Below are 18,231 nucleotides of genomic sequence, written 5' to 3' on the forward strand. Positions count from 1 at the left end.
GATCCGAGGGCTTGATGAGTCTCGGCAGTCTCTCCGTCACAGTGTTGGGGCGGGGCGGGGAGTCCATCGCCTTTCTCACACCCAACCTCCTGCTCACACCTTGGGCTGAACACGGGCAGGGAGACAGGGCTGCCGGCACCGTGGACAGGTGGGAGGGAGGACACCTAGAGCCAGCCCCTTGCTACTTCCATCCCAGAGCTGTTGAGAAGGGGAGGGGCAGACGGCAAGAGGTTTTCCTCCCCCTCTCCTGCAGACCCCTGCGGTCGATTGCTCTCTGGAGGCCCCAGTTATTTCACTGTAAGTAACCTGGCTTCTGGCCCCCAGGGCTCCGGCCCGTCCTCTCCCCACTCTTCATCAGGCAGCTCCGGGCAGGAGCAGGCCTCACCCCGGCACCTGCCTGCCCGGCCCACCGGCTCGGTCGCGCTAGCCCGTCGTTGGTCGCTGCGCATCTCATCGCCGCGCACGCCGGAGGCGGCTGGAGCAACGCCGCCACTGACCTCTGGAGAGCGACGATGAGGCACAGAGGCCGGGACCCTCATGCCTGCAGCTCTGCCGCCCTCGCCAGCCCTCCTCCCAGCCATTCCAGGGGAGATTCAGATGGGGGAGCTGCCTCCGGGCTGAGCGGGGCGCTGAAGATCTCCTGGGGGCTGCTGTGGGATCCCCCACGGCCAGGGGCTGGCAGGATGTAGTGGGGACACCTCTTGGAAGGGGGAAGGAGGGGACATGTCCCCCCTGCCTCGTCCAGATGCAGAACGATCTGCCGGGGATCCTCAGTCAAGCCCTGAGCTGGTGCAGACACGGAGCGGTGTGACCCTTCTCTACCACCCCTGCGAGCGTGGGGCGGGGGATCTGACACCCCTGGGGCTTTGCTCCCTGCCCCCCTTCAGTGCTTGGCAGCCCCACGTGCCCCACTCAGATCTCTCCCTCCTGCCTGGGCACGGCCTGGGGACCGCAGGGCAGTGCACTCGGCTACCCCACGGATTCCCTGGGCTCCCACGCTCGCCCGGCGCGGAGGCTCGGCCCCCGGCCGCTCTCTGGTGAGCCGGACCTGCAGGCAGGGACGTCGTCGTGTGCGAAGCACCCAGAGGAAAAGGGCTTTGAGCCCTTGCTGGGCGACCAAGGTAAAAGGCAGCTAAAGATCAAACAAGGGAGCGGCCGAGCGGGGTGTCTCGGTGCAGCTCCGTCTGCACTCGCAGCTCGGGGGCCTGGAGAGGAGGCACGATTCTTAGCTTGAAAGCGATAAAACCAGAACCAAACAGTGACACGAACCTCCGAGCGATCAGTCACTGAACTACTCCTGGACTCTGCGCTCTGCATCCCCGAGCCTCCGACTGTCCCCAGCGGGTTAACCCCAGAGCCAGGCCCATCAGCCATCTCCCCTGCCTGTGCCCCACGGCCCGGCCCTGCCCCACGGCCCAAGCCTCCGTGGCTCCCAAGAGAGAGTCCCTTCTCCGCAGGCTCCTTTGGGGGGTCCCCCACCCCGTCCTTCCTCTCCGTCCGCAGCTTCGGCAGCTCTACGGCCTCTCGATGTCCCGGTACTTCTTGCGCAGGATGGAGACCTGGTCCTTGAAGAGGACGGGGTCCAGCCGCATCTGCGAATGGACGAGGGGCATGAAGCCGAACCAGCTGGCGAAGGAGTTCATACAGGCCTGGCGCTGGGCAAAGTGCTCCGGGTCGGCCCAGCGGGACGTCTTGGAGCCCTGGGGAGGGAAGGTGGGAGAGGGTCCCTCAGCGCAAAGGCGGGAGGTCCCTGACCATGCAGGAGCTCCGGGGCGTCACTCAAACGCCCAGAGCACAGCGGCCTTGCAGGGATAACGGAGCCTGTCAGAGGAAGGGGGGCCCAGTGGGGGGCGCTAGACAGGGCCATGAGTAACCCAGCTTTAATTCCCTGCTCCAGTAAGTCTGTCTGCCTCAGTTTCCCCATTGACAGCACCTTCCTACCTCAGGAGGCTGTGGGGAGGACAGAGACCACGGCAAGGAGGCTGCAATGAAGGGGCCAGATACGAATCGTATCGAGACAGATTTCACTGCCCAGCCGTGCAATGCGCTGCCCACCACCCCCATCCCAGCCACGGGGAAACAGACGCAGCCCGGTGAGCTCACCCAGCAAACCAGCCCCTGCGCCGGGCACAGAACCCGGGTGTCCTGACAGCCAGCCCCAAACGCATTCGGCACCATGTGGCATGCCCCCGTCACCCCAGAAATCTGCCCCTGGGTGGAGGGAGCAGTTCGGCCGCGGGCTGCCTGGGCAGCAGGTAATTCAGGGGGTTTGGGAGCAGCGCATGTCGGGAAGGGCCGGGAGCTGAGCTGGCCGAGGCAGTGGCCAACGTTTTCAGCAGCAGCCTCCGATTTTGGTGCCTGGGCCTGATCCTCAGACCCCGGCGGGTGCCCAGCACCGCTGAGAATCAGGCCGCCGGGGCCCCCAGCTGCTGTGGGGAAATTAGCTCAATTTCGATGTGCCACAACCTCCGGTGCCACAGGAGGGCAGCGCAGGGATCCGAAAGGTAACGGCAGCAGGACAGAGCTGGACTCAGAGCCATGCGCCAGCCCCAAGCCCCTCCCCACGCAGCGGGGGAATCACCCTCGTCCCAGGGCGCGCTGGGGCTGAGCGCAGGGCGCCCGCGGCAGGGGCAGGGGCAGGGCTCTCTGCTGCACAAGGGAGGGTCGGGCTGGATCCCCAGGCTGGCACGGGCTCTCTGTGCCGAGGGCCATCTCCAGTTCCATGCATTCGAGGCAGCCAGGAAACCAACCTGCTGCATCATGGTCTCCTTGTACTGCTTCTTCTGGGTGACTTTGATGGGCGGGAGCTTGGTGACCGCGGAAACCAGGAAGTTCATCAGGATGTCCTCGCAGTTGGCCATCTGGTCCACCATGCTGTGCAGGCTGGCGGGCAGGTAGAAGGTGTACAGGTAATGATAGTACCTGCCAAGGAGAGGGCAAACAGGCAGCGCTCAGTGAGTGCCGGGGGGGTGTGAGACCCCCGGCCAAATTGGCCCCGGTGGGTCTCCTCCCAAGGCAACAGAGACGCGCCAGCGACGGGTCTGGCCCATGGTCTTCCCAAGAGTAATTCTGGCCGGAGATGCTCCTGGAGCTGCTAGCACAAGGGTGGCCACATCAGGGAGACCTGCTCTGAGCAGGGAGAGGCGAGACCCTGCAAAGCCAGCAGCCACACTGGGGCTCCCCATTAGCCAGGTCAGGTGGCAATGGGGGGACAAGACTTGCAAAGGGCGGGAGGTTACGGAGAAGGTTTTGCTGTCAGCCAGAGCCCTCGTTCGGGAGAGCTGAGGTTGCAGGGGTGTCCCCGGGGAGCCCACTGCTTCGCGTTAGTCTCTCTGTACATTGGCCCTGCTGTACAGCCAGCGCTCGCGGCTGGTGCCTGCCGGAGGCTGCCCGGTGCTCTGCCAGGCCAGGCAAACGTTTGTGCCTTGCCAGCGGCACGTCGTACGCAGCCCCCAGCTCCATGTGATTTCCTGCCCAGAGCCGGGTTCCCGGCCGCATGCACTGCCCCCTCCCTCCCGCCCCCCAGCTCACCGGTGGTAGAACGCTGCCCCGGTCAGCACCATGGAGTACTCGTTAGTCCACTTGGAGGTGTACGCCCACCAGCCTTTGCTCTTGTCCCAGTAATGGCTCCGGGCCGGGTAGCCCACGATGCGCTCCGGGAAGCTACACCACACAGTGAAGGCAAAGTCAACCTGGAGGCCCCGATGGCAGGGGCAGGTCGGGGGGAAGACGGGAAAGGAACGAAACCAGGATTAACAAGCCAGGCTTGGCACGGCAGCCCCGGCACTGACCCTGCCCCGCCATCCGTGGCTAATACAGCTGCGTTCGCCCAGCCCACGGTGTTCTGGACCGAACCTCTGGCTGGGGGTCTGCCTAGCCCTAGGGGGCAGCGGCCTGGGAGCCTCAGCGCCCCCTGCTGGAGCAGATCCATTTGTCCATGGCCAGAGGAGCCCTGCTGCTATCAGCGTTCATAAGGTCGCCCGTCACCAGGCATCAGAGACTTCTCCGGCCCCTGCTTGGGCATGGAGTTGAAATTTCTGCTTTCTCTAGGCCCGGGCCATTCCCAAATGCTGCTTCCTTTTGCATCCCAGTGTCTGACCTGCTGTGAGCAGCCGATGAGCAGTGTGGGATACGGCCAGGTGCAGCACGGGCAGATACTGTGTGAGTCTCCAGTACACAGCTCTGTCGCTGCACCGCAGGGCCCTCCAGACCTGCCCCAGCCTCCGCCCCACCCCGCTCTGCCGGTGCCCCTCCTCCCGCCTCTCCTGCTCTGCCAATGCTGCCCCCAGCCAGCCCCTGGGGCTATCCCAGCCCTGGACTCTCCCCACCCGGCTCTGAGATGTGCCTCAGTCCTGCAGGGAGGGACAATGGGGATTATTGGACCCTCCCCCCCATTGGCCTCACCTCGTTGGTCGATAGGATGGTGTCCTCGTCCAGGCTCAGCACGGCGTCTGTCCGGATGAGCTCATAGGGAAAGAAACGGCTGCTCATGGTCTGTGCAAGGGGAAAGCAATTAAACCCTGGACAGCCATGCCCCCCGCCCCGGCCACTGTGACCACGCCCCCAATCCCAGCCAGCCACGCCCCCACCCCGGCCACTGTGACCACGCCCCCAATCCCAGCCAGCCATGCCCCCACCCCGGCCACTGTGATCACGCCCCCAATCCCAGCCAGCCACGCCCCCACCCCGGCCACTGTGACCACGCCCACCCACAAATCCCAGCCACTGCGACCACACCCCCGCACCCTAAACCCAGCCACTGCTCCCCTTCCTGCCCTCCCACCCCCAGCAGCGCTGCAGCCCCAGGGCCCCCCTACCTTGTGTTCCCCTTCCACGATGCTGAGTGGCACGGGGACGGACGGCCACCGGCTCCTCGGGGGCGGGGGCTTCTCACAGTTCCACAGCACCACGATCTGCAGCAGGGACAGGGCAGGGCCGGGTTCATGGCAGGGCGGGTTACGGCCCCGACCAGCCCCGGGCTCAGACCTTTGCCAAGCGTCAGCCACGACCAGCCAGCAGCACCGGTCTCGTCCACACCCAGGGCAGAGTTGGGGCTACCATCACGCTGGTCAGCACGGTGCATGGCCTGGGCAGAGACACCTGCAGGGACAGCACCTCAGCCAGATACACCCAGGGGCCTATAGGGACAGGCCCAGACCCACACCACTACCCAACCTCCATCACCGGAAGGGCCCGGACCGACCCCGCCGCCCAGCCTCCACCCCTGGCATAGCCTGGGCCAAACCCGCCCCCCAACCTCCATCCCCGGAATGGCCTGGACCCATCCCCTACCACCCAGCCTCCATCCCCGGCACAGCCTGGACCCGCTCCCCCTATGGTTTTCTCGCCCAGCCCCACCCTGGGGTGGAGGGGCACAGCTCCCACTGTGGCTGGGATCAGGGATCAGACCAGAGGCCAAGGCCCAAGGAGGTGGCGCTCTGTCCCTCCCCCGGCAGGTGGGCCCGTACCTGGGTACAATACTTGGACTTGGCGACCGCCAGGATGAGTTTGACGATGGGCTGGGACTGCGAGAGCAGCGGCGACACGGCCTGGATGACGGCGGTGAACTCCTTGGCCGGGCTTCGCCCTGCAATGACACACGACCTGGCTCGGACTGGCCCGGGCTCCCAGCCAAGCTCAGGGACAAGGGGCCCACGGCAGGCAGGAGGGGGAGGGGAACAGTCTGGCGGCAGCTGGGCAGGGTTGGGGCGGAGAAGATGGACGGAGGAGTTCACAGCGCTCTCGGGGCCTGGCCGTGGGGGGCGGGGAATGGCCAAGCAGAGTGCAGCATCACTGGCCCCACGCACTCAGGAGTCAGCCCCCACAATCAGGAGATTGGCTTAAAAATCCCGAGATTTAAAACAGTCCTCAGTGCTGGGCTGGGCTCTGCGCCCCCTGCTCCCTCAGCCGGAGGGGTCGGGCTGTCAAGCTTTTCTTTCACCCCCAGAGCGTCTTTACCAGATGTCAGTCGTTAACAGAGACATCCTTTCTCCCAAGTGGTGGCTGGGCAATGGATGGGTGATAAAAACCAAGTCTGGAGCTATCTGACTAAAACACCCTTCCCCTCCCAATCCCTCCGCTTTCAGGCCCCTGTGATGCTCGTAGAGTTCCAGCTAGACAAGACCTGGCTTTCTAATGGAAAAGAAGCAGGAAAAAACACTTAAAAACCCCCTTTCTGGTCTTCTTCGTACGTCAGAGGAAAAGGGGGAAATTCATAAAATCTGAAACCAAAGCTAACCCCCCCAGCAGAGTTCTGATCCTGAAAAGGGAGCGTGCCGGGGACTCATTGGTGTCTGGCAGGGATGTCACTAGTGCTACAGATGTCATGTGGACAGTGCCCAGATCCGAGGGTGATGGGCCGCACGGTGAAACCCTAAGACAGACACAGCACACAAAAGGCAGGCCCCTATTTTTGCCTCCCTTTGAAGGGCTGGTTTAGAAAAGGCTGGAAATTTTAAGCTGGATCCTGAAACAAACCAGGAGCCTACGTGCCGGGGATCAGAGAGCGACACCAGACACACCCTGGGTTTGAACCCAGGATCTGTCCCATCAGCCCTCTGCCACTCTAGCTAACGGGGTAACGCCATTCACGGGACCGGCCACTAGAAGGGGATGTGGCGTCGCTGTACGAGTTCTAGCCCCAACCCCGGGGCTGATGCATTAGGTGCAGCCGGGAGGTCAGTGTCTGCAAAGTGCATCCGTGAGCTGGTGGAAGGGCCGATCTCCCCCAGCAGAGACACCCGCAAACCCTGCAGGAACCGATCCCCTCCCGTCAATCCTCAGCCTGCCACCAACTGAGCAGCCCCCCCCAGCACGTGGGGCTGGCCGGCGGCTGCAGGTAGGAAGGGAGATAAAAGGGAGCAGGAAGACAGGAATGGCAGGATGGGGAAGATTCAGTATGAAGGGCACCTGGGACTCGGGTAGCAGGGGGCTGTGGGTCAGGACTGAGGGGGCCGGCGGAGCTGTGTGTGGGGAGCCCATGGTTGGGATAAGGGTGGGGTTGCACACCAGGACTGAGGGGGCCGGCAGAGCCGGACACTGTAAAATGGGCCAGATCCATTGGCACCGGCACCACGGGCCCCGTGACCGCCCCTCCCTGAATTCCAGCTGTTCTCTTGGGTGGGGCTGACTCAGGAGTGACTCTCCAGCCGGCTCCTCCCCAGCTATCTGCGGGAAAAGCCCATTGCCACAGGCTGGGCTGGAACAGCAGGAGGCGCTGCAGAGCTGTGGGCGTGACCCACTCATCTTCCACCTCCGCTGCCCCGTCCTGACCAGCAGTGCCCCCCCCCCCCGGCTATTCCTGTCCTGGGCCGCTCCTGAGCAACCCCCACCCGCTGTAACTCACTGCGCCAAAGCTTGAGGGCCCCACGGCCCCACCAGGAGAATCCGAAATCCACGACCCCTCTATATTCTGCTCAGCCCACGGGCTGTTACCCCATTGGGGGTTCCCAGCCCAGCCTGGGAACCAGGGACTCCAGCTCCGATGCCTAGCCAGGCCTGAGCCCCCCGTGCCAATTCCCAGGGCCTGGCCTCTCTCGCCGTCGCTGCTGCCTACCCAGGGCGAAGTAGTAGAAGGGGAAGTCGGCGAGGCTGGTGGAGAACTGGGGGAGCGCGTAGAGCCCGCCCGGCTGCGCGTTCCACATCACGTGGTTCCTGCTGACGTGCGCCTGGATTCGGTCCTGGATGATCTGAAAACAAAGAGGGGGCCGGGGGAGCCGCGTTACTGACCCTGGGCTAGGCCCTGCGAGGCTCAGCCGTGGAGGCTGCACTGCCCCGGCCTCCGGCTCTGCCCCATATACCCCAGGGCGGGAACCAGCACGCTGGGCCACACGGCACAGCAATCTCTGTTAGTGGCTGGAGAGCTGGGCTGGGCTCCTGCCCCCCACTGGGTTTGTCTCGGTTAGGAGATGAGGTGGGTTAATCTGGGGTTAGCGAACACGTGTTACCTAGCCCCAGCACAGCCGTGACCTTTCCCCAGTGTAGACGCAGGTTAACCCCCCTCGTCGCCAGTCAGCTGGGCAAGGTTGACCCTAGAGGGGCCTAGACTGGAGGGGAGGCCAGCTGGTGCCGACCAGCTGCTGGACGCCACGGGAGCGAGTCGGAGCAGTGAGCGTTGGGGATTCACGGCCCCGCGGGGAGCTGGCAGCAGGCTTGCTGAGGGTCACACTGGGTGGCTGGGGAGCGGGAATTGAACCCGGGTCTCACAGATCTCCAAACTGCTGCACAGCCACAGTCAGGCTGGCAGCGAGCGACGGTTACTGCTCACTTGTGTCATTGGGCCCTCGTCATCCGCCCGGTTCTGGCTGGCTCCCCTCCCCGTTGTGTCTACATGGAGCTCTGTGGGCCTGGGCCAGCATCTCTCACTGAAAGGTCTGTACAGTGCCTGGCACCAGGCCCCGAGCCCCCACTGAGATCTGCCGGTGCAGGGCCCCAGCCGAGCGGGAGCCATTACACGGGGCCAAGGGCTCTGATCACACTGGTGCAGCCGAGACGAACTGGCTGGGATATGGCCGCACGCCAGCTTGAGGGGCCCGCCCTGAGGCCTGGGGCTGGGGACCAGGGGTGCCCTCAGCCTGTGACGGGGTGTACCCACGGCAGCTACAAACCACCCGAGGTCTCCCCACCGCCCGGCCCCCTGCGCCGGCTCCTCGGCCTGTAGTGTGGATCCAGCCTGGCCTCTCCCAGCCGACGGTAACGCTGCGGCAGGCACCCTGATCTCCCTGGGCACCGCGATGCTCCAGGCCGCGAACACACCAGCTGGGTTGGCAGCTGCTGGGGACTTTTTCTGCACTGCTGAGAATCTGCAACGTTCCTTCCTACGGCCACTGACCCCCCGCAGCGCAGCCCGGGCCCCCAACTGCCTGACGAACGAAGCACAGAGATAACCGGCCCGTAGCCCTGAGGAGCCCTTTCCCCGCCCGCCACAGACCAGACCGCATCCCAGAGAGCCACCGCTGGCCTCACTCGCCTCTCACCGGGCCACGGCGAGCTTGGGAGAGGCACAGAACAGCCCAGCAACTCTGCAGAGAGTGCGGGCTGGGCCCGGGGCGCTGCTTCTGTCCTGCTCTGCCGCTGACCCCCGGCGGCCCTGAGCAGGTCATTCTGTGCCTCGGTTTCCCCACCGGCACAATGGGGATGACGGTGAGGCTTTATTCATTCACGGGTGGCAGCACTTTGGATGGGAGAAGTTAGACAAGGGCCTTGTCCCCTAGTCTCCTTCCAGTGCCCTTGCTGCAGGGAACAGCTGCATTTCTGTGTCACCTCCCAGCCCCGAGGATCCCAACGCGCTTTTCAGACTGCCAGAAAATCCACAGCAGGGTCTGGGAACTGGCCACCTCGGTCCTAGCTCCCCAAGGCCCTGCCCGAGCCGCCACACCAGGAGCTATGGAGCGGTGCCCTGGGGCAGGGACACATGGATGCATGAACTTCCCGTACGCTGGTAAGGGTTCCCCTGGGCGCACACACACGCACACACACACGATGTGATCCACACTTCCCCGCCTCCCGGGGTTTGTCGTTACTGTTAAACAACCTCATCACCTAAACCTCAGCCTGAACTGTCCCCTGAGCTTGGCAGTTCTAGAATATTTCCCCGCAGGGATCGCCTAGCCCCCCCACCCCCAGACACGCAACCCATCTTAGTCATGGCTGCAGCTCATAGGAGCCACTTGTTCTGACTGCCAGGATGAGTCAGCAGATGAGCTCTGCACCTCCACACAGGATCACAGATCCTGACCTGGGTGACAGCTCTCTTGACCCAGCAGCGCCGTCTCCGCACTGCCGACCCCTCTCCCCCTCTGAGATTAAGCTCAGAGGACGTAAGAGAGAGGTAAGCAGTGCCTGGGTCTGGGGCAGACTGTAAACACCTCCCACAATGCTCCAAAGGGAAGGAGCAAGGTGCCCGCACATCCGCTCCTCCCTGCTGAGCCTCTCCTGTTCTCCCACTCAAGCCATTCTCCTGCCCTCTTCCACGTTCCGGTGCACGAACCAGACCCACTGTCTCCCCCACCAGTCCTTCCCCCATCCCGAGTGAGGGGACAATGTCTGTAACCGAGGAGCGTACAAAGCCGGGAGCACTCGCCTCGAGGGTGGTCAGCACAATTTTCTCTACCGAGGAGAAGTACGTCTCCCACAGGAACTGGGTCTGCTGCCGGAGCGCCAGGACTTTGTCGTGGTCTATGGAGCGGGTTATCGAGGGGATCTGGAAGAGAGCGGAGGGGGTGAGGGAAGGTCGGTGGTGGGCTAAGATGACCCCCAGAGCCAGGGACGTGGCCAGCTGGCTGGGGTCTCTCTTGGGTAAGTGCAGCTCTGGGGGGATGTGCTGATGTGGGGCTGGAGAGCTCAGCAGCCAACCCCCCGAGCTGGCCGGGGAATCTGACCCCGGCTGGGGGAGCTGAGCCCTTGAAGATCTGGCCCACAGAGTCGTCGATCGCACGTTGTACCATTCATTAGGTGGTCGCCCATGACTGGTCTTATTGTGCCCATTTCACAGAGAGGAGAAGGGAGGCCCAGGGTGGGCGGGGCGCTGAGCGGCCTGAACCTACCCCCTGAGTGAGTGGTGGAGATGGGAACAGGACTATCCGGAACCATGCCCCAGCCCTGGGCCCTGCTGCCCCAGATACATGCCCCAGCTCCGGCAGCAGGCTGGGTGTGGGGTGAGACAGCCGCCCCGCCCTTCATGCTGCTCTCAGACCCCCCCATGGCCTGGGACGTCGCCGCATTCCCAGGAGTTCGGGTTGGGATCGCAGGGGGCTGGGGCTGAACAGTTCTGGTGCCATCAGGAGCGTGGGTCTGTGCAGCCCCCTCTGCCCCCCTCGGATGGGCGAGCCCGGGAGCCCGGAGCACACGGGGGCCTTAGGAACGGCTGGGGGCTGATGTTCTCCTGGTCCAGCCCGCTGTGGTTACGTCTGGGCTGTACCTCCCTGGGCCCACAGTCACAGGGGCCTGGCAGGGGCATCCCCCAAGAGAGGGCCCAGCCGGCCAGAGGGGGGCATGCTTCTAAACCAATGGAAGGGCAGCATTAATCCGGCTGGCAGAATGCAGGCAGCAGCTTGGCATGTTTCACCTGCACACAGCTCTGCCAGTGTCCCGCAATCCTGACCCACAGCCCCCTGCTACCCCAGCCCTGGGCTCCCCTCCCCCAGCTCTGCCAGTGCCCCCCAATCCCGACCCACAGCCCCCTGCTACCCCAGCCCTGGGCTCCCCTCCCCCAGCTCTGCCAGTGCCCCCAATCCCGTCCCACAGCCCCCTGATACCCCAGCCCTGAGCTCCCCTCCCCCAGTTCTGCCAGTGCCCCCCAATCCCGACCCACAGCCCCCTGCTACCCCACCCCTGAGCTCCCCTCCCCCAGCTCTGCCAGTGCCCCCAATCCCGACCCACAGCCCCCTGCCAGCCCTGAGCTCCCCACCCACACCTCTGCCAGTGCCCCAATCCCGACCCACAGCCCCCTGCTACCCCAGCCCTGGCTCCCCTCCCCCAGCTCTGCCAGTGCCCCCCAATCCCGACCCGCAGCCCCCTGCTACCCCAGCCCTGAGCTCCCCTCCCCAGCTCTGCCAGTGCCCCAATCCCGACCCACAGCCCCCTGCTACCCCAGCCCTGGGCTCCCCTCCCCCAGCTCTGCCAGTGCCCCCCAATCCCGACCCACAGCCCCCTGCTACCCCAGCCCTGGGCTCCCCTCCCACAGCTCTGCCAGTGCCCCCCAATCCCGCCTCAGAGCCCCCTGCCAGCCCTGAGCTCCCCACCCACACCTCTGCTAGTGCCCCCAATCCCGCCCCACAGCCCCCTACTACCCCAGCCCTGGGCTCCCCACACACAGCTCTGCCGGTGCCCCCCCAATCCCGCCCCACAGCCCCCTGCTACCCCAGCCCTGGGCTCCCCACACACAGCTCTGCCGGTGCCCCCCAATCCCGCCCCACAGCCCCCTGCTACTCCAGCCCTGTGCTCCCCTCCCCCAGCTCTGCCGGTGCCCCAATCCCGCCCCACAGCCCCCTGATACCCCAGCCCTGAGCTCCCCACACACAGCTCTGCCGGTGCCCGTGCCTCTGGGCAGAGAGCTCAGAGAGCAGAGCTGGGATTGTAGGACCCCTCTGTGCCTTGGTACCAAGGTAGGAAGAAGCCAGGTCTGGCTGGGGGCCAGTCACTGAGGTGCCCTGCAGCTCCCCATGATGCCGGTCTGGGTGCGAGCCCAGCCTGGCACTGCCCTTTGGCACCGGTGCCCCGGAGCTGGGAGAGCGCAGCACCCGATCCTGCCTCCTTCACACGCTGCTTCTCGCTCCTGCTCTCCTCCGGAAGGGTGGGCCATGCGGAGCGGGCGGCTGGGGGCTGCAGTTGATGGGGATGGTGGCCCTGGGGGGCGGGTTAAAGGGCTTTCCCCACCTCACCCCGGCCGGACCCCGCGTCAGGCCCACGGAGCCCGGAGCAGGGGCGGCTTTCCTGCCACGCGGGGGGTGTCTCAGAGGGGCCGGGGAGTCAGGCTGCCCCCCCGAGCGCGTGGCCCCTACCTGGAGGAGGAGTCTCTCGTCCCCGATGATGGCGGCTTTGTTCCAATCGATGACCTCGGAGAAGGGCAGCTCCCAGCCGTTGCTCAGCAGCACGGGGATGCAGGCGGCCTGCGAAGGGGGGACAGGGCCGGGTGAGCCAGGCAGGGGCGTGCGTCCGTCTGTCCGTCCAGCGGCGGGCGCACACAGCAGCCGGGACAGACGGCGCCACGTGGCTGGGAACGGGGTGGGGGAGCAGCGTGGGGGTGTCGGGGGGAGACAGGGCCTGGCTCGGGGCCTGGCTTACCTGGAGAGCTTCGAGGAAGCGGAAGGAGCCCAAGCGCCGGCCCCGCAGCACCAGGCAGAAGCTGGAGTTGTGCATCAGCTCCTGGGAATCGTACCTGCGGGGCGGGGAGACGAGTCAGGCGACGGCCGGAGCAGAGCCCACACGTGGGGGTCTGACTAGCTCGGCCGGTGCCAGCTGGTGTGACTCAGGCAGGGCTCCACATCCATGTGCTGCCCCCGCCCCGAACTCAGAGCCCTTGCCCACTGCCTCCAACCCCAGAGCCCTCGCACGCAGCCCCCCCGACCCCAGAGCCTTCGCACGCTGCCCCCGAACCCAGAGCCCTCGCACGCTGCCCCCTGGCCCCAGAGACCTCACACGCTGCCCCGAAACCAGAGCCCCCGCCCGCTGCCCCCTGACCCCAGAGCTCTCGCACACTGCCCCGCCCCCAGAGCCCTCGCCCGCTGCCCCGAACCCAGAGCCCTCACACACTGCCCCCCGACCTCAGAGCCCTCGCACGCTGCCCCCTGACCCCAGAGCCCTCACACGCTGCCCCCAAAACCAGAGCCCTCGCCCGCTGCCCCCTGGCCCCAGAGCCCTCGCACGCTGCCCCCAACCCAGAGCCCTCACCCCCTGCCTCCAACCCCAGAGTCCTCGCACGCTGCCCCCGACCCAGAGCCCTCGCACACTGCCCCCGAACCCAGAGCCCTCACACGCCGCTGCCCCCAACCCCAGAGCCCTCGCCCACTGCCTCCAACCCCAGAGTCCTCGCACGCTGCCCCTGAACCCAGAGCCCTCCCACGCTGCCCCCTGCCCCAGAGCCTTTGCCTGCTGCCCCCGAACCCAGAGGCCTCGCACGCTGCCCCTGATCCCAGAGCCCTCGCACACTGTCTCCTAAACCCAGAGCCTAGCCCGCTGCCCCCGACCCCAGAGCCCTCGCATGCTGCCCCCTGACCCCAGAGCCCTCGCATGCTGCCCCCCGAAACCAGAGTCCTCGCCCGCTGCCTCCAACCCAGAGCCCTCGCATGCTGCCCCCTGACCCCAGAGCCCTCACACGCTGCCCCCCCGAACCCAGAGCTCTCGCACGCTGCCCCGAACCCAGAGCCCTAGCCCGCTGCCCCCTAACCCAGAGCCCTCGCCGGCTGCCCCCTGAACCCAGAGCCCTCGCACACTGCCCCCCCAACCCCAGAGCTCTCGCACGCTGCCCCCCAAACCCAGAGCCCTCGCCGGCTGCCTCCAACCCCAGAGCTCTCGCCCGCTGCCCCCTGACCCCAGAGCCCTCGCCGGCTGCCTCCAACCCCAGAGCTCTCGCCCGCTGCCCCTGACCCCAGAGCCCTCGCCCGCTGTCCCCCGAACCCAGAGCCCTTGCCTGCTGCCTCCCGAACCCAGAGCCCTCGCACGCTGCCCCCCAAATCCAGAGCCCTTGCACGCTGCCTCCTGAACCCAGAGTCCTCGCCCGCTGCCCCCCCGAAACCAGAGTCCTCGCCTGCTGCCTCCAACCCCAGAGCCCTCGTCCACTGCCCCTGACCCCAGAGCCCTCGTACGCTGCCCCCCTGACCACAGAGCCCTCGCCCGCTGCCCCCCAACCCCAGAGCCCTCGCCCGCTGCCCCTGAACCCAGAGCCCTCGCATGCTGCCCCCCGAACCCAGAGCCCTCACACGCTGCTGCCCCAGCTCAGAGCCCTCGCACGCTGCCACCCCAGCCGAGAGCCCTTGCGCACCATTCCACCCTGACTCCCGAGCCCTCGTGCGCCACCCAGCCCCGGGCAAAACACCTGCCCACAGAGCCCAGCCCCTCACAATGGAGGGGCCACGGGGTCCTGGAGACCATCCAGGTCTGTTTCTCAACCCTGTCAGGGAAGTTCAACTTGTTTTGCTCCTTTCACCCTCAACAAGCAGGGGGGCCGGGGCCCCGCCCATTACACCTGGTACCCCACAGCCGATGGGCCAGAGTGGCCAGGCCGCCGAGTCGGGCGTTTGGGGCACGACGTCACTAACACGAGGGCAGTGGGGGCCGGAGGTCCCAGGGAACCGGGCTGCAGCTGGACTAAAGGAGTAACTCCCATCAGCTGGCAGCAGTAGTAGGCTGTTACCTCCTGCTTGAGCCAGCCCCTAGGTTAGGGTGCGCCATGCACTGGGCAAGCGTGTTACTCTGACACCTCATCCGAATTCCTCCCGGCAATGGCAATAACAAGCCGCTTCGCTCTGGGGCCCAGCCCGAGGGAGTGGAGACAGGAGTCACCGAGGGAAGTCCCATGGCCCCTGTGCCATGCTGGAGATCAGATGGGTCGCAGCCTTCCCAGACTCCTGTGCCCCTTGCAGGAGGCTGATTTGTCTTGCGTACCCCAAGTTACCCCTCACTTCAAAACGACTCGCTTACAAAATCAGCCATACTGTGTCCCAGCCCACTGCTACTGACAGATTGCTGACTTTCTCTTTGGTCTGTAGGAAATGTTAGCTTGTACTGACGTCGCTAGTGCTTTTTCTGTAGCCTGGTGTAAAACTAGGCAAATCTCTAGACGAGTGGCTGTACCCCTGCAAGAGCTGTGTGCACCCCCTGAGGTACGCGTAGCCCTGGTTGAGACCCACTGGTCTGGATGATCCTTAAACCCTCCTATCCTTAAACTCAAGGACAGACTTGCCGTGTGTTTTACGGAGCCCCCTTGCAGAGGCTTCCCGGGTTCTCTCAGCAAGTCTGCAAAGCCTCCTGTTATCATCACCCGATGCAGCCAGGACAATTTCGATTCCCCTCCCCGCCCCCCCCCCCCACACACATGTATGGTTTGCTAAAGCACATGGGCTCCCAGCCCCAATGACACCCTCACCGGCTCAGCCAGGCAGCAGCCCAGGGAATAAAGCCCCTGCCCCTCTGTTCCCATTTGCAGAGCCCTGTCCCTCGTGGGCAGCCTCCGCGCTCTGGGCCCTGCCGCAATTCAGCCTTCGGTGGACTAGAAACATCCCTGGGCACTGGGAGCCCCACCCCACCGCTGCCTGGGGGCTGCTTTTCTCCAGGCCCCCGAGAGAGGCAGCCGGGTCACTGAGAGGAGTCCCAGGCTAACTTAACAGCGACTCCCAGATCCCATCGGGATGGAGGAGGGTTTCGTGGGCTAGAACCCACTTCATCGGATGCATGGAGTGGAAAATACAGTAGCAGGTATATATATAACTAGCACATGAAAAGATGGGAGTTGCCTTACCCGCTACTGTATTTTTCACTCCATGCATCTGATGAAGTGGGTTCTAGCCCACGAAAGCTTATGCCCAAAGAAATGGGTTAGTCGCTAAGGTGCCATAAGGACTCCTTGTTTTTGCTGACACAGACTAACACGGCTACCACTCTGAAACTCAAACAAGAGGCATCTCCCTCGGAGGGCCAGCGAGAGAGGGAACAGACAGGAGGGTCAGCTTCGCTAACCAGGCCGCCAGCCGCCAGGTGATTGTCTCAGGGTTCCAGGTCCCCCCTGGGGTTTGACGGGACGGGCTCATCTAATCATGTTTCCAAGGCACATTAGGATCTTCTGCCCCCCTCAAACCCTTGCCCAAAGCTTCCGCATTTTGGCCCACATTGGCCTCACCAGGACTCTTCGAACATGTGTGACATTATGAGTGTAATATAATATTTCATTGGAAGGTGACAGGGCCAGAAAGAGTTAATTAGCTCACAGACTGACCTGACCCATGGGTGAACCTTAAGGACTGGTTAGGAAGATAGGTAAATGAATAGAGCTTTGAAATGCAAGTCTGCATTGTTAGAGATCTCAAGGGTAGATGTTTGCTCAGGTCTTGTGATGTAAGCAAACAAGTCTTGTCTATTGCTATAACTTTAATTCAAAGATCAAAAAGGAATATTAACATTTATGATGATACTTGAGTGAAATAGTATTATTGTCTCTATGTCTCTTTGAAGGTTGTGGTAACCTGGATGTGAACTGTTTAATGGATAAATTACCCTGTGCTAGTTGCCATGATGTTTGGAAGAAGAAGAGTTAAGCCTATTGTTTGCTCAGGCCAAAAGGCTGCTGGAAATGTATAAGAACCCTGGGACACGATCCTGCTTCATCTCAGATCTGCTTTGGGTTTCAAGAGGGGGAAACCTTAAGCCATAAGGACTGAGATCCCCAGTCACTGACTGGAGCCACCCTGAATATGGACATTGGACTATAACCTCTGGACTATTTCTAAAAGGACTTTTGGCAACTACAAGCTCATCTCTGCTCTGTACCTGAACCTCAAGAATTGAATTCAAGTCTGTCTGTAGATTGATCTTTTAACCAACACTCTCTCTCTTTTCTTTTTTTAATACATTTTAGTTTAGTTAATAAGAATTGACTATAGTGTGTATTTTGGACAAGATCTAAGTTATAACTGGACCTGGGTGTGTGGCTGATCCTTTGGGGTTGGAAGAACCTTTTCTTTTATATGATGAGATAAGATTTTCAGTAATATCATCATATCTGACAGGTGTGTCTGGACGGAGGCCTGAGGCTGGGCACTTTAAGGGAACTGCGTTGTTTGGACTTCTGAGTAACCAGTGAGGTACTACAGAAGCTATTTTGGGCTGGTTGGTAAATCTAAATATTGGAATAACCACCAGCGTTTGGGGTTGGTTTGCCCCGGTCTGTTTGCAGTTCACCCTGACTGAGTGACCTCAGCTGGCTCTCACGGGCAGCACCGTCACACCATGCCTGTGACGGTCAGCACCGAATAGGTCACTGACTCCATTTCGTACCATTCACACGCCAATCAGACACAAATCATGGGGCGCGGTACACGCGTAACCGGGTGAGCGTCTCTGACCGGCGCTATCCAGGCTGTCAGACCGGAGGATCTAAGGATCCTGTCTGGCCTTACACTCCAGGAAGGGGTAACGATGATCAAACAGGATGAGCAGCATCCGACTTGAGTCCCCCAGGGCTGCGTGGCTTTCCCGCGGTCCCCCGAGTCCCGGTGCTTTTGCAGGCAGGAGGCACCCACGTAACAAATAAATGAATGTTGATGAACATTCCCCGCGCTTCTGACAGAATGATTAACATCAGCCTGATGGCTTAATGGGCTGTCACTCCCGGGGATGCTGCTGCTTGTCGCTGATATGTCAACAGCCGCATCCGTTACTCTTAGACACGCTCCCTCCAGCAGAGACGCCGACGTGACACTTTAATACGCTGGCGCGGCCGTACAGCACATCTCCGAGCGCTCGTTGGCATTCGCCGCACGCCCGCGCTCTCCAGCCTGCCCCGGCGAACCGGGTGTTTTTCTTTTGGATTAAAGGGGATTATGTAAATGTGCAGACAAAGCAGCCGGGGCTGCAGGTGCCGGGGAGATGCCAGCACAGGGCTCAGGTGGAAAGGTCTGGGGGTCCCTGGGCTCAAGATCAGAGGAGGAGGTGGTGGTCCTGGCTCTAGGATCGGCTGCCTCTCAGAAATCGACTGGAATTCCAGCCCCACAGTGGGGGCCTCTTCCGTAAGGACCCTGT

At 63.2% G+C, this 18,231-nt stretch overlaps 1 protein-coding gene across 1 annotated transcript in view; it reads right to left on the minus strand.

The window, feature by feature from the left end:
• Positions 1 to 866: 866 nt before the first annotated feature.
• LOC135982094 (exostosin-1-like) overlaps positions 867 to 18,231 on the minus strand; it is a 48,356-nt gene continuing 30,991 nt past the window's right edge. The window contains exons 2-11 of the mRNA XM_065587281.1: positions 12,784 to 12,877; positions 12,501 to 12,608; positions 10,082 to 10,201; positions 7,556 to 7,688; positions 5,469 to 5,587; positions 4,818 to 4,913; positions 4,405 to 4,494; positions 3,532 to 3,692; positions 2,751 to 2,922; positions 867 to 1,700 (exon numbers count right to left, since the gene is read on the minus strand). Coding sequence (XP_065443353.1) covers positions 1,515 to 1,700; positions 2,751 to 2,922; positions 3,532 to 3,692; positions 4,405 to 4,494; positions 4,818 to 4,913; positions 5,469 to 5,587; positions 7,556 to 7,688; positions 10,082 to 10,201; positions 12,501 to 12,608; positions 12,784 to 12,877 — 1,279 coding nt within the window. The 3' untranslated portion in view covers positions 867 to 1,514. The remainder of the gene's footprint in view (positions 1,701 to 2,750; positions 2,923 to 3,531; positions 3,693 to 4,404; positions 4,495 to 4,817; positions 4,914 to 5,468; positions 5,588 to 7,555; positions 7,689 to 10,081; positions 10,202 to 12,500; positions 12,609 to 12,783; positions 12,878 to 18,231) is intronic.

The sequence above is a fragment of the Chrysemys picta genome, chromosome 3 (assembly GCF_011386835.1).
Source record: "Chrysemys picta bellii isolate R12L10 chromosome 3, ASM1138683v2, whole genome shotgun sequence".
Lineage (NCBI taxonomy): Eukaryota > Metazoa > Chordata > Testudines > Emydidae > Chrysemys > Chrysemys picta.